The sequence below is a fragment of the Dipodomys ordii genome, unplaced genomic scaffold (genome assembly GCF_000151885.1).
Source record: "Dipodomys ordii isolate 6190 unplaced genomic scaffold, Dord_2.0 Scaffold124, whole genome shotgun sequence".
NCBI lineage: Eukaryota > Metazoa > Chordata > Mammalia > Rodentia > Heteromyidae > Dipodomys > Dipodomys ordii.
In genome coordinates this window covers 2,460,714-2,474,888 of record NW_012267340.1, presented here as the reverse complement: position 1 = coordinate 2,474,888, position 14,175 = coordinate 2,460,714, and the positions used below count along the sequence as shown (strand labels likewise).

The window sequence follows — 14,175 nt, the reverse complement described above, 5'->3', positions numbered from 1 at the left end:
GGGAGAGGTTTTCCCCCCTAGATTCTCCCAGCACTGCTATTGGACTCATTTTTCGAGAGCTTTTTGAATATTCACCCATTCCCTTCGCATTTCTTTCCTTTGAAAGTCAGTCACAGATGTGCCAACCTCAAAGGACGAGACATAAGGAATTATTATTCGGAAGACTCTGAGGACGGCCTTGGAAAAACACAGTTCGCATGTCTGATTCTTTCAGAAGAGGAAGTGTGGATTCTCTGGGCAGTTACCTGGGTCGGTAGCAGACATCAGTGAGCCAAAAAACAAACAGTCGGTGAAGTGAAAGTCTCCGTTTTTCAACTGGCCGGCATGTTCCATTGCCTTCACAAAGCCATACACGGTCAGCCTGTAAGAGAGGAACACGAGAGCGTTAAACATCAGGTGGAATCCTAGGTAAAACCCGGCAGTCGCCACAAACGTTCCAACGTGTCCCCGCCCACTGGCAGCCAACGTGTCCCCGACTAGCCCTGCAAGGTCTCAGTTCACGACGGCGGGTCTCTCTGGTTTTGTCTGCTGAGGCAGGGGTGTCTGCAAAGGGCCTGGGTCTCAGGTACATTACTGGAATGGGAAGGCTTTCAGCCATTCACAAGGTGTGGTGGGTCCATTGGCCACCTCACAGCCGAGGGGTCTCCACCGAGCCTCTGCCCCCAGCCAGCCCCGGGAACGAACACCCAGCTGCCATCTTGTTTTGATGCTGCAGGGAAACCTTTCTCCTCGTGGAGCCTGTAAAGGTTTTATAACCTTCGCAGTCCAACGCCATGGAAGGCGATCGTCTATTTGGGTTTTCTCATTTGCCGCGGCAGCACTCTTGAATTGTATTCAATGAACAGATTGAGGTTTGCTAAAGTGGTAGCGGAGAAAATACAGGCCTCTGTCCACCGAGCCTCTGTCCACACCCACAGCCTGGGACAGGCTCTGGAAACCACCAGCCATCAAGCCAGTACGTGGAGGCTGAAATACTGTCACGCACTTTAGAGTTAGATCTGAGAGTTTTGGAGCCTGGCGAAGTGCCAGATATCATAAATTAAAATTCCATCAATAATGCATGTATTTCAAATTCGGTTAAGAGAAAGAGCTTCCCCGTGGGGAGATATTTGCTATATGACTTTAGAGTGTTAGCCTCCATTTTTTAAAAATAAGGCTGAGGGGGTAACAATAGAGAGTTGATCAAGGATTAACCGAAATAATAAACAGTAGGAACAGTAGTCAATCAGAAGATTGACTAATTCTGCTAGCGAGGATCAAAACAGTGGGTAACACTGTCTACAATTGGTCAGAAGGCAGGTCTAGCGTGTTGTTACCCTGCGTCTCTGTTCAATAGCCATTTATTTTTGAATTTCCCCCCCTCTGTCACATGTTTAAATACATTAGCTGACCAAAGGATGACCCTCGCCTTTATAGACTATGACTTTAAGCAGGATGGGAAATAATAATAAAAAATCACCAGAAATCCAAATTACCTCTGTTATTGTATCATGCCTTGAATTGGAATGTGCCAATCTGACCACCACTGGGACATTTCGGGCAGTCAGAAATTGCCCCTCAGTAGTGGGCCTCCTTCGGCCTCTTCTTGGATTAGCTCAAGGTCACAAGGTCCTTTCTCGCCTGAAGTACAGGTCAAAGGTTGGGCACTACCAGGACGGGGAATCAGCATACCCTTTGTGATCTACGACTGCATTTCTGAATTCTATGTGTAGTAGTTACCTTTGCTGATAATAATAGCTTTAATGATCTGCGGCTCAGAACTGAAGCTTAGGTTCGGTGTGTGGAGAAGCCCTCAAATTGAGTAAGATAAGGAAATAGATGTCAAAGTTTCAAGGAAACACTGCTCTTGCTGCAGTGAAATTAATGTCTGTATGGAGGCCTGGAAGGCAGTTTCTCCTATAAGTACTCATTCGGAGATATCCTAGAGCTTATTAAATAGTTTCCTGTGGGTTCATGTCAACCAATTAATCAAATAGAGTCTGAAAGATGTGTATTCGGATTACTTCAGATGCGGAGTATTTCTTATATAATATGCTCAGGGCAAATAACAGCACATTTCTGTCATGAGCTAATAAGCAACTGTTTAAACTGTATGCAAGGATCCATACCGGCCACAAGGAAAGAGAGTTGTTGAAAAGATGAATAATATTCAGATTTTTATAAAACATACTCAGTGAGTAATATTTGCATTAAAATACGTTGATTAAAAATCGAGTATTCTTGGACATTCATTTAAGTGGAAAACTGGAATGACAAAAATTCACTGTTATTGTTACCAGCAGTTATATAAAGGGAATGAAGCGTGAACTTTTTCCTTTCTTGCTTTGCTGAATTTTTCCAATTCTTTTTAAAAATAATAGCCATTATTAAAAACCAACCGTGAACATTAGCGAATTCTCTTACAGACACAATAGACATCCGTGGGGTGGTTTAGACCTCATGATCCTCTGGTTAGCTGCTATAATTACCCATTTACAAGTGAGAAGTTAGAAGTCAGAGAGGTTATTTAACTTGCCTCCCACCAAACAGAGCTCGTGACGGAAGCTCAGTTGGAATCTGAGCAGAGGGACACGGAAACCTGGACCCGATCCCAACTCTCTTATGCTTTCCAGTTGCTTTGGCATCAGGTCCAATCAACTTCTAGACCTCACGTAACAATAATTACAGTTGCTTTCCTGAGGTAATAATGCCAGGAACCATGAAAAGAAGAATGAAGCGAAGAACACAAAAAAGACCAATACGAACCCCAGTTCAATACGGGCTCATCAGGGTCGTCGTTATGATTATTACCGATCGACCGCTGTTCATTGTTACTGACAATGCGGAGCCAGTAATTACCGTGTGCCTGAATTCTCATTAAGCTCAACCTTGCCACGGTGGTGACATTATTCTGAACGATAAGCCACTGGTTACCACTAGGATCACGGGATGCTCACACACAAGTGGTCTGAGCATGTGGGTTGTACGCGGAGCCGCAGGAGACAAGGCGGGGAGGGGGATCCGGTGATGGGGGAGTCGGGCGTGGGGCCTGGGGCTCCAAGTTCCTGCGTAGGGCCTTGCTGGAACACTTTGAGGACGGTGCTTTACACCAGCCAAGATGTCACCACTGCGAGTGTGATTTGGAAGGCAGACCACGTGACCCACTAACCGGTCAAGTTGAAAAGACCCCCCCCTGTGACCTTCCATGACCCAACTCTGTGGGTCTCTGTGCAACCTAGGCTGAGAGCCCCCCTTCCAGACTGGGGAAGAGGGGCCCGCTAACGCTCCCTGTGGGGTCCCACTGAGAGGGATACCTCAGGACTGGAAAACTCCAGCAGGGAGCGTCCATGTTTGTTGAAGACATACATGCTGGCTAATAGAATAATAGAGTACGTTGCTTTGTCCTGGGCTGAATTATATCAACTAAGAAATTCTGCACGCATATATAGATTTGCATATATATGTGTTGCGCGTCTATGATTCACAAACACACATATACATACATGCAACTATATATGCACGGATATGTACCTAGAACATGACACGTAATAAGCAATACGTCAACCCTTTCTGAGGGTATGGAGATGCCCGGAGACAGAAACAGGAAATGACGGTCCTGTCATCTTGAAAAACACAGGTTGGCGGCAAGCCTGCGATTCGAGCTGCTCGGGGGAGTGGGAGAGGGGTTTGGGTCCTCTTCTGAAGCACCAACTAAAAACCGAAAGGGCTGGAGGTGTGGCCCAAGGGACAGAGCACTTCCAAGCCACGGCAGTCACGCGTTCAGAAGTATTATTCTCCCCGCATCGACCCTCTTCTGCAGGGTCTCAGCGGCTCAGCCACACCCACGGGCTGGACTGTGGAATTCCTCCCGGGGTGACCGGGATTGCAACTGTCAGCTTTGTGTTTGCCGGGCAAGCGTTCTACCATTTGAGCAGTGGCCTTCGCCTGTGTACTCAACCTTTTTTGTTTTTCCTCAGTGAAATGTGAAATTCAAATAGTGTTCAGAATCAGTCACGTAGGTCAGGAGTTGGGCGGAAAAATCAACGGAGGAACTATTCAGCCCTGAATCCCCTTTTTCTGACGCCATAGACATCAAGACCTAGCCGGGTGACTGCTCAAGTCACCCTGAAACCTGGCACAGAGCAGAACTGGGGCTGAAATTCTGGTTTTCTCCTAGAGTTGTTTGCTTGAGCCGGCAATTTCTACAGATTCCTGCTGCCTGACACTTCTACAAAGGGAATAAGACTTGTGATTTTCATATAATTTGCCTAATCTATCACGTACAGGAACTGTGTAGAGTCTCTTTTCAATTCTCTAGCACGCATTTATCTTCTCCAGCTACCCCATTTTGGAACCCGAGTGCCAACTGCTGTTTGTAATAGAATGTGAACAGCATGAAACTACAACTCTGGATTTCTTTCCAGGAGAGCAAGCTCATGAATCATGTAAACATATTTAGCTCAAATGAAGACGTGTATGCTCTTTACCGGTTGATTGATGGCCTCAAAATACATCCACATGATTAGTGACAAGACAGAAAGAACAATCAATCTTGCGAAGGATATAAATCAACTGCCAATTCCTTGAGTGAGTCTTCTTTTTCAACCATGTCAATAGATGTTTGGGACCCCTTACATCTAGAGTGGAGAGCTCTGAGTGACCTGTTTTGCGTGCGAGGTGTGTAATACTGTCACTCGAGCTTCCTTTGAGGTTGCGGGGTGAGCTTCTCTTAGGATGGTTTGATTCACTTTCCAGGGTACAGCCTTCCCTTAGAGACACTACCTCTGCCCACTAATCAAAAGCAGAAGCGCTTCTGATAACAACAGTACAACACCACGTGTACTCTTGCAAATGATTCCCGGATATCTCCTCATCTCTAAGAACACGACTCCAACTCCTTTCCCCACGACCCCAGAAAGCCAAATACCTGTTGAAGAGGGTACGTGTAATTCTGAGATGCCCCTGACATAATAGTAACTGGTCAGATGAGGGCTAGATCTCCAAGGGACCGGTATTAACCCATCTACGGAATTATTTCTGACAGTGATCTGCTCTACACGTCAGAAGGCTGATTGGATTCCCTGTCTCTCCTCTAGATACTTCTTTGGATGCTAAAAATGGACTCCGTGCATCCGTGTCTGTTCACAATCCTTAGATGACTTTCTGTGGGTCTTGCATGTCAAAATACTTTAAATGACCACGTCTTTTCACCCTCCCCTCCCCCCTTCCATTCTGATCTGTTTCCCCCAGATCCTGACAGGCAGGAGTTCCATGGACAGACAACTTCTGCTCCCTGTGTTAGATTTGATCAAGGGGCTTCTCGAACTCATGCGTGGGCCGGTGACCTCTCTGGGTCTTCTTAAGGAGCAGACAGAGGGTAGAGCCTGAAGGTTCTTGAATCCTCACGCAGTCCCAGGTGGCAACAAGGCTGGCTGGTCACCAGAGCACACTTAACGAACAAGGTCCAGAGCTACCTAGAAGCTCGCCATTCACTTCCTGATGATCTGGGCATCTCTTCCTTTCCTTCCCTCCCTCCCTCCCTCCCTCCCTCCCTCTCTCTCTCTCTTTCTTTCTCTCTCTCTTTCTTTCTCTTCACCTGGTCCAGGGGCCTTGAGGATTTTGTTTTACATCGTTAGGATTCGTGGTTCATCATAAGACGGTGTAGGGTAGACATTCAGACTGTGAGCTTCTCTTGGATAAAAAGTTAAGGAGAAGGTCTTGGCAGGGTTGGGCTGGTGGCCTCGGAGGGCGACCATCCATCCGAGGAGAACGGAGGCAGCTGCCTTCAGGCCACCGGTGGCCTTCCCGGCACGCCACCGTCGGCCCAGCCCTGCGATCCATCTTCAGCCTTCGCATCGCCGGCCAAAGCCGTGCTTGCCTGTTGTGTTGGGGAATTCTGATCGATGAGTTTGAACCGAGACGCCCTCTCTCTCTCCACTTATTGGAAGTGTTCTGTGGCCAGTCAAGTCTTTTCGGTAATCGTCACAGCTCTGAGTTCCTGGGAGTGAGTCTGTGAAGAATGTGGTTTTTTTCTGTGGCAGAATCCAAGCTGCTGGTGGTGCGCGATGATGGTGACGGCGGCGGCAGAATGAATCGGACACAGGCTGGGATTCACATTTCGAGCCACACGGAGATGGAAAGCAACGAGGTGAAACGGGATGGAGAAGAACAATCGAAAGGAAGATGCTTTAAGAAAAAAAGAAAGAAAAAAGGGAAGAAAATAACAAAGCTCACCTAAGTCATTTCTTAGGAACTGGCAAGTTTAGGAGCCTTGGGTTTGAACCCAGGAAGACCAAAAGAAGCAGCATTCAGAAGGAACGCAAGGCGGACACAGCCCCTTCTCCACGCCCCCCCCCCCCCAGCACAGTCTCCGGATGTGCAAACGCGCCCGCCCAGCTCACGCGCCGGTGACTTACATTGCGCTCTTCCTCTCACACACACGAGATTTGAGGAGAGAGTCGAGGGAACGTGTTTTCCTGGCGTCATATCCCCCCGAGACTCCACCATGCCGTCGCTGGCCTACGCCCTCTTACTTCTCCCAGAGAGACGCTTGGGTCCCCACACCCTCCGGGTCGCTTCCCATCTGCCACCTCAGGGCAGATTCTGTCCCTGGAGCAATTCACGGAGCCTCCTACAGGCTTCCAGTGTCCGGCTCCCCACCAGGATCGAGCCCCACAGGAGGAAAACCAACTGTCTTCCATTCTGGAATATTCTCTGAGTGAGGAGTCTGTCTATAATTTCCAGGAGGCAGTGCTGCTCTGCAGACCAAGCCGTTAACACGGGAAGGGCTTGGGGCACATGAGGCCCCAGACCACAGCCCGGCCCTCAGCCTTCGCTCATGCTGGGACCTTTTGTAGATTTGTGTACACAGGTCAGGTTCCAACCAGAGAAGCCAGAGGTTCTTCTAGATGAAGATCGACCCACTAGCTTCCGCCTGGGAAATGGATGCTTAATAATTCTTCAGTTAAATAATGGAACCTACTTTATCTCATCCCTGACTGCGAGCCTTAACCCAAATAGCTGACTGACTGAATGTTCTAGACAAGCCTAACTATATTTGTAAGGTTCTGGTTAAGTATAATATATAGAGAGAGATGTTAAGTATAAGTATTATGTATAACTTATATGGAACATGTTACATAGTTATATATATATTAGTTATACATGTATATATAACTTTTATATATTCGTGTATAACTAATATATACCTGTATAACTAATATTTATAACTTATATACATGTATAACTAATATATCTTATATATAACATATGTAATATACAACTGATATAACCATATATATTATACTTAACTTATATATTGTTAACTATGTATAGTTAACTTATATATAATATATATACAACCTATATAACTTATATATGGATAATTTATATATCTAAGTTGGTTTAGCTATATCTTAGATATATGAGTTAACTATAAGTATACTTATATAACTTATATACAAGTTAAAATACTTTCAAGTATAATATGTGATATATATCACGTTACATATGGAGAGAAAGATTATAATAGATATATCATACATTGCATGAGATGCAATATAATATAGAATAAACCTAGAGATTGTAGGAGATGAAGACACGTGTGTGAAGAGGTGAACAGATGGCTGGCTGGTTACATGATAGATGAACAAACAGGTTATTTCCTGAACTGTGAGAAACTATTCCAAGAGTTCCATAAAGCTATCGACATGACAAATAATTTGAACACACACACACACACACACACACACACACACACACACGCACACACCCCTCTCCCTATACAATTCAGGTAGTTTTCCAGGAAGAAACAGGCTGAGTGCTGAATGGTCCCTAGAGCCCACATCTTTTCTAGGCTCCGTTTAGGAAGGGAGAGAGGCTGGGTGGATAAAATCTGTCTTTGTAGGTACGAGGAAGACCAAGTGAGCCTTGTACGTCTTCAGCCTGTGGCTGGTTCAGGCCTTCGTATTTCCCTCGAGCCTTATCTCAGTGACCAGTGTGAGGCCCGGACCACCAGGTCTGGTATCCAGCCGCGTCTATACCCTTTAAATGTCTCTGCTAGGAGTGTTTTCTTCTTCTTCCCGCCACCCGCGCTGGGTTCTCACGGGGTGTGGGAGGGAGCGATACCAAGGAACCGAGTCAGGAGCTCCTCCTGTGGGCAGACACGGAGGATTCTCCCGGGAACGTCCATGTCTCCATCTTTTTTTTTCTCTCCTGTTTCCCCCCTGCCATTGGTCTAAAGAAGCACGTCCCAGCCATTTAGAAGGAGGTGGGGCTTTCACAGGTGTCGGCGTAGATGGAGGACCTCTGGAGGAAGAGTGGACATGGGAGCTGGCCATCACCCCCTCCTCTTCTCTAGAATGAGGCCTTCTTCCTCTGGGGGCTGTGGAGGGGGGCAGGCCCCCCTCTCCTTCGCCCCCTCCCCAGCTTCCTTCCGGTAAGAAGCCAGGACTTCAGAACCTCTCCAGCCAGCACAGGGGGCACAGAATTAAGGAGGGAGAAGTGGGCGGGCGGTTGTTCAAGATGGCGCCCGGGGAAGAGGGAGGAGAGAAGGATGGACAGCCATAGAGGATCTTAGCAAGGGGCGCCCTGGATCAGGAGAACTCAGACTCTAGATGTGGAACAACCCCGGGAAAGGTTCTTTACTGATTATTATTATTAACAAGGTATGCCTTTACATCTTAGCAATCTGACCAGCATCTACAATGGAAACAGTCCTTAAGAGAAAGCTTGGGAAGGGCTGGGAAGCTGGCTCAGTGGTAGAGTGCTCGCCTTGCATGCATGAGACCCTGGGTTCGATTCCTCAGCACCACATAAGAAAAAAGCCAGAAGTGTGCTGTGGCTCAAGTGGTAGAGCGCTCGCCTGGAGCTGAAGAGCTGAGGGACAGCACCCGGGCCCAGAGTTTAAGCCCCATGACCGACAAAAAGAAGAAAAAAGATGGCTTAGAAGAAATATTCTGAAAGCCAGAGTGTTTATTTTTATAGCAAATTAAAGGAAGAAGTCTCACGGGCTACGTATTTACAGTGGATGTTGACAGATGGGATTATGAGAATGGTAACCTGTGATTTGTCACGTCGAAGCAGATCTACCTGCAGGTTGAATGGAGGGGTCATGACAGATAAAAATGGCTAGGCCCCTTCGGGAAGAGCTCTGTGCCCAAGCCCAGGGTTTCTAGAATACCACACACACACACACACACACACACACACATACACACACACACACACACACACACACACACACACACCACACACACATACACACACCCTCTACACACACACACACACACCCTCTACACACACACACACACACACACACACACACACCCTCTGTAGGATTCAGTATGCCTCCCGCTGTTTTCCCCAACCACTTAATCAAAAGTTTTCTGGCCTCTAAAAGGAAGGACGTTTTTCTGCTTTTTTCTTCTTCTTCCTCTGTCCTCGTGTCCGGTGACGTGTTCTCCGTCTCTAATTCTCCCCTCATTTCCCTTTCATTTGCAGCCCATTGTGTCTTTGGCGGCCACTAATTAGCCTCGGAGCTGTATTTTTTTTTCTTTCCCAAGACCGGTTTCTATTTATTTATCCGTTCTCCATTCCGAAGGCTCAATTATTTCTGATAATTGCCACTTTTAATATTCGCGGCACACAAACAGGGCTCTGTGGTCCCCAGCTCTCCTTTTCCTCTTCAAACATGAGGTTCCTGGGTAATTCTCGCCCCACATCCCCAGTCTCAGCGACGGCCGATGCTTCCCGTCTTCCTGAACCACTTTCAAGTTCGAATCCCCCACTTGGTCCTCCCTATGGCCGTGAGAGCGAACTCTCCCCTCCCCTCTACTCACCCAGCAGGCTGATTTAGTCCGGCTGCCCCACAGATAAATCAACCCATAGCACATCCATCTGCCCTGGGCTCCTGATCTGCCCTGCTTAGGTGATAAAGATAATATGTCTCTCTGGGTATGGGACGGGTGGGAGAAGATCGCTTTTAGACATCCACAAACCAACGGGCAGGACCCGACAACAAACCACCACAAAACAGACAGACAATAATGACGTTGCTGAGCAGCAAGGTCTTGACAGCGCTTTCCCCCGACTCAGAGTTGAGTCCAAAGGGTGATGGCGGCTGCTCTCCGCCTGCGGTGTGCCCCTCTGGCGATCTGCCCCGGGGGATGGCGTCAGAGCTGCAGGATGCCACATTTTCTCGCGAGAAGGTGGGACTCGCAGGTGGATCGCTTTCTTTTTTCTATAATTTGGATAGTTGGGAGCTGGGGGAAGTCGTGGAGCTTGAACAGGAGGCTTCATGCCTGTCGGGCAGGTGCTCTGCCGCGTGAGTCGCGCCTCTAGCCCTTTTCCTTCTGGTTACTGAACTTGGGGCTCACTCCTCCCCCCCCGGCCGGGCTGCGTTGTCCTCCTCCTAACAACATTCCTAGCGGTGTTGGGGGTGACAGGCACGTAAACGCCAGGCCCCAGCTACTGGCGGCCACAGTATCTGGTCAGGCTTTTGGTCCTAGCTGGCCTTGAACTACGATCTTCCCAAGCTCGACCTCCTGCGTGGCGGGGATGGCGGACACCGGGCACCACGCCCAGATGCTTCGTTCCCCTGGACATCTTTCCGGCACTCTCGGAGCACGGATTCTACACCGGACTCAGCTCGGAAGAGGCCTGGCCGGTGAGTGTGCCGGGATTTCTAACCTGAGCGCCTTCTCTAACATGAAGAACCGGAAAGTTCTGCGTGGGCTCACCACCCAGCTCCACAGAGCCCCCCAAGACCTCCCCTCTTTAGCAGGGTTCCCTGGCCAGGGGTTCACGTCCCACCTGGGAGTGTAAGATTCCCAGATGACTGGAGCGTGCGACGCTGCGTGTGTGCGTGCGTGTGTGTGTGTGTGCGTGTGTGTGTGCATGTGCGTGCTCTATGCACACGGGCTGTAGCTTCGTGGGAAGCTACCGTGGGACAAGGTGACCGGCCGGCAGGGAAGACCAGGAAAACGTGGATGAGCATTCATTGGGAAACTGAGTCAAAAGGTGGATCCTTCGAATGACGGCGAATGGCGTCGCTGGGGCTGACGGGACGCTCCGGTGATCGCCTCTCACGCAGAGGCACTAGCGCGCGAGGCATGAAGAAGAATTAACATGCAGGGCAGTGCATTTGCTGAGCGCGGGCAGACGTGTACCTTCTGCCACGGAGCCGTTACAGGTGTGGGTTGCAGGGCCTCCTCGCTCAGGACCCCCCCAAAAAAAACCAAAGGGTGGATGCCAGAGGGACTTTACAAGTCACCCTTTAGGAGTGAAGCAGAGAGTCTGGGAGCCCTTTGTATAAGAACCCAGGTGGTACCCTGCTTAGTCCTGGCCTAACACACACCTTACACACTTCAGTGTGTCACAGGCTACGGGGTTGCTCCTCAGGATGTCCACGCTCCTCACGAGAACTATCTGGCCACGAAGCGGAAAGGTCTCTCGCCAGGGTTTCTGAGATGGAATCCACTTTTTAAAATAATTGCTGGAGAGCTGAGTGGGTTGTGGAAGATTTTAAACGTGAGATGCCCAGCCTCCACAGAAAGTCACGTGCAATTTAGAAGCTTTTTTTCCCCCTAAAATATGAAGAAAAGGCGTCACCTCCCTAATTACACAACACACAATGATAAAGAGACTCGCATTTCTGCGAGACAAGAGGGAACAAACTTTAATTAACACCGTCTGACACACAGAAGGTATTCAATAAATATTGTTGACTGATAAAAAGAAGTTCCTTGCAGTCTGAGGAGACTGCAGTTGAAAACTTTTCTTTTTTTTTTTCTTTTTCTGCCAGTCCTGGGGCTTGAACTCAGGGCCTGGGCCCTGTCCCTGAGCTTCTTTTGCTCAAGGCCTAGCACTCTACCACTTGAACCACATACACTTCTGTATCTGTGGTACTGAGGAATCGAACCCAAGGCTTCATGCATGTGAGGCGAGCACTCTACCACTGAGCCACCTTCCCAGCCCTCAACGTTTTTATTTTTTTCTTTTCACACCAGTAGTTTAAACATGGACTGTGTTTCCAAATATGAATAGTAAACAAAGGACGTTTTATCAAACACTCCCTCTAAGGATGCTACTCGGGGCATCAATGGAGTGAATCATGGTTATCTTTTACAAACCAGACATGAGTTGCTGTTCAGAGTGAACAGTAAAGATCTGCACATATCCCCAACCGTATCTGTCAGCCCATGAAGACCAAAGCTCCTGGCCCTTTCTGTGGGCGTACACTTACTTTCCTCGCTCTTGTTAGATTTCTCTTTAGTGAATTATACCCTCTTCACCAAAAGACTTTTTTCCTCTATCCTGCCAAATTTTTTATGGCTGGCAGGGCTCATCTCCTCTAACAAGGCAGATTTTTGGCTTCCCATTTGGATGGTAAAGGGGGAAAACAGACAGCTGAGAGAGAAAACAAATAAACATCGTTTCAATGACTCTTCCCTCTTTATAGACGGAGAAACGCGTTTTGGACAACGACCCATCTGTCTTTGGGCAATTATATCTATTTGTCTCTAATGAATCTGATGCCGCTGGGTTATTTGTCTCCGTCCATGGCTAATGTTAATGTCTTCAACGTGGCGGCTGCCTCTGTATGTGCCAGGCTCTGTCCGGCAGTCCTTGCGGGTACCGTGCGTGCCGAATCGTGTCTCCCTCAACATTTGACCTGTTCTCCACGGCCTGCCCCTAAGCCGGCACTGTGAGTAGATGGAAATGCTATCACCCCACGGGCAGAAGAGCCCCGTGTTTCTAAGGACAGCGGAGATTCTGGGTTAGTCACCCGGGGTTGAGTATAAGCCCAGGGCACAAAGCACTGGCTTCTTGTTTACAGGCCAGGGGAGAGGATGGACAGACAGAGAGCAGACCTGTGGAAAGATGGCAGACAACAGCCATTCAGAGCGGGAGAGAGTGGAAGGTGGGTGCGGTAGAGCCTCACTGGGCTCAAATGTGAAGGACAAGAAGGAAGAAATCAGGGCCAGTTCTGGATCTTTCCACAGAGAGAGGAGAGCTGCAGGAATGAAGAGGTCTCCAAGCAAAAGGACTGTTCCAGGGCCTTTGCCCATCCAGATTTGAACTGAAGCCCAAGAGAGAGAGCACGCAGGAGAGAATCTCAAGTGGGGAAGGGGGTTATGGAGTCTGGGTTACTTTTAGATGATGCTGAGGTTGCTGGGGTCGCGAGGAAGACCCTGCTGTATTCTAGACAGAGAGTGGGGTAGGAAGGGGGATGTGGACGGGAGGGAGAGAGGTCGAAGGCTGAGCTGGAAAAGGTGTTTTGAACATTCCTTGGATGGATCATATCATAGTATCCTCTGCTAACATGGCTCTTCAGGGGCTGCCAACGAACCAAGGGGCTGTTTCTGGTTTATCTTCAGAACCCCCATGTGCTGTTAAGAATGCACATTCTAGGCATGATGAATGATGGATGGAGGGATGGGTGGATGGATGGGTGGATGGATGGATGGGTGGGTGGGTGGATGGAGGGATGGATGGATGGATGGATGGGTGGGTGGATGGATGGATGGATGGATGGATGGGTGGATGGATGGATGGATGGATGGGTGGGTGGATGGATGGGTGGATGGATGGATGGATGGATGGATGGATGGATGGATGGGTGGGTGGATGGAGGGATGGATGGATGGACGGGTGGGTGGATGGAAGGGTGGATGGATGGATGGATGGGTGGGTGGATGGAGGGATGGATGGATGAATGATGGATGGATGGATGGGTGGATGGATGGGTGGATGGATGGATGGATGGATGGACAGGTGGGTGGATGGATGGGTGGGTGGACGGATGGGCAAGACAGAAGGTAAAGCCTCCTATGCAGGTCTGCCCGCCACGCCTCGATTATCCTCTCTGAGAAGTCGGTGTGACTTTAAGACCACCAATGACAAACGCCCTTCACTTACGCTGGCTACATTTCTGCGTCTTTTCTTCTCACAAGGGGACAACAGCATCCTGCTGTACACAACACAGTCTCCAGAGATGAAATACACCTCTGCTTCCAGGCAAGGACCAACCTTTACTGGAGGCTTTCCTGGGTAAGATCACCTCCATCTTCTGCTCAGGTCATGGCTGAGCCCCATTTTCCCTCTGTAAGTGTTGCCACGCACGTAGACAGACCTGTTACGGTCATCTGCGCATGTACCACTCCTTCCCCCCTCCCCCTCCCAACCCCCCTCCCC

General features: G+C 48.8%; 1 protein-coding gene across 1 annotated transcript in view; it reads right to left on the bottom strand.

Annotated features, from left to right (window-relative positions):
* Nucleotides 1–14,175, bottom strand: part of Slc9a9 (solute carrier family 9, subfamily A (NHE9, cation proton antiporter 9), member 9) — a 228,786-nt gene that overhangs the window by 168,041 nt on the left and 46,570 nt on the right. The window contains exon 5 of the mRNA XM_013029881.1: nucleotides 246–361. Within this exon, the coding sequence (XP_012885335.1) occupies nucleotides 246–361 (116 nt within the window). The remainder of the gene's footprint in view (nucleotides 1–245; nucleotides 362–14,175) is intronic.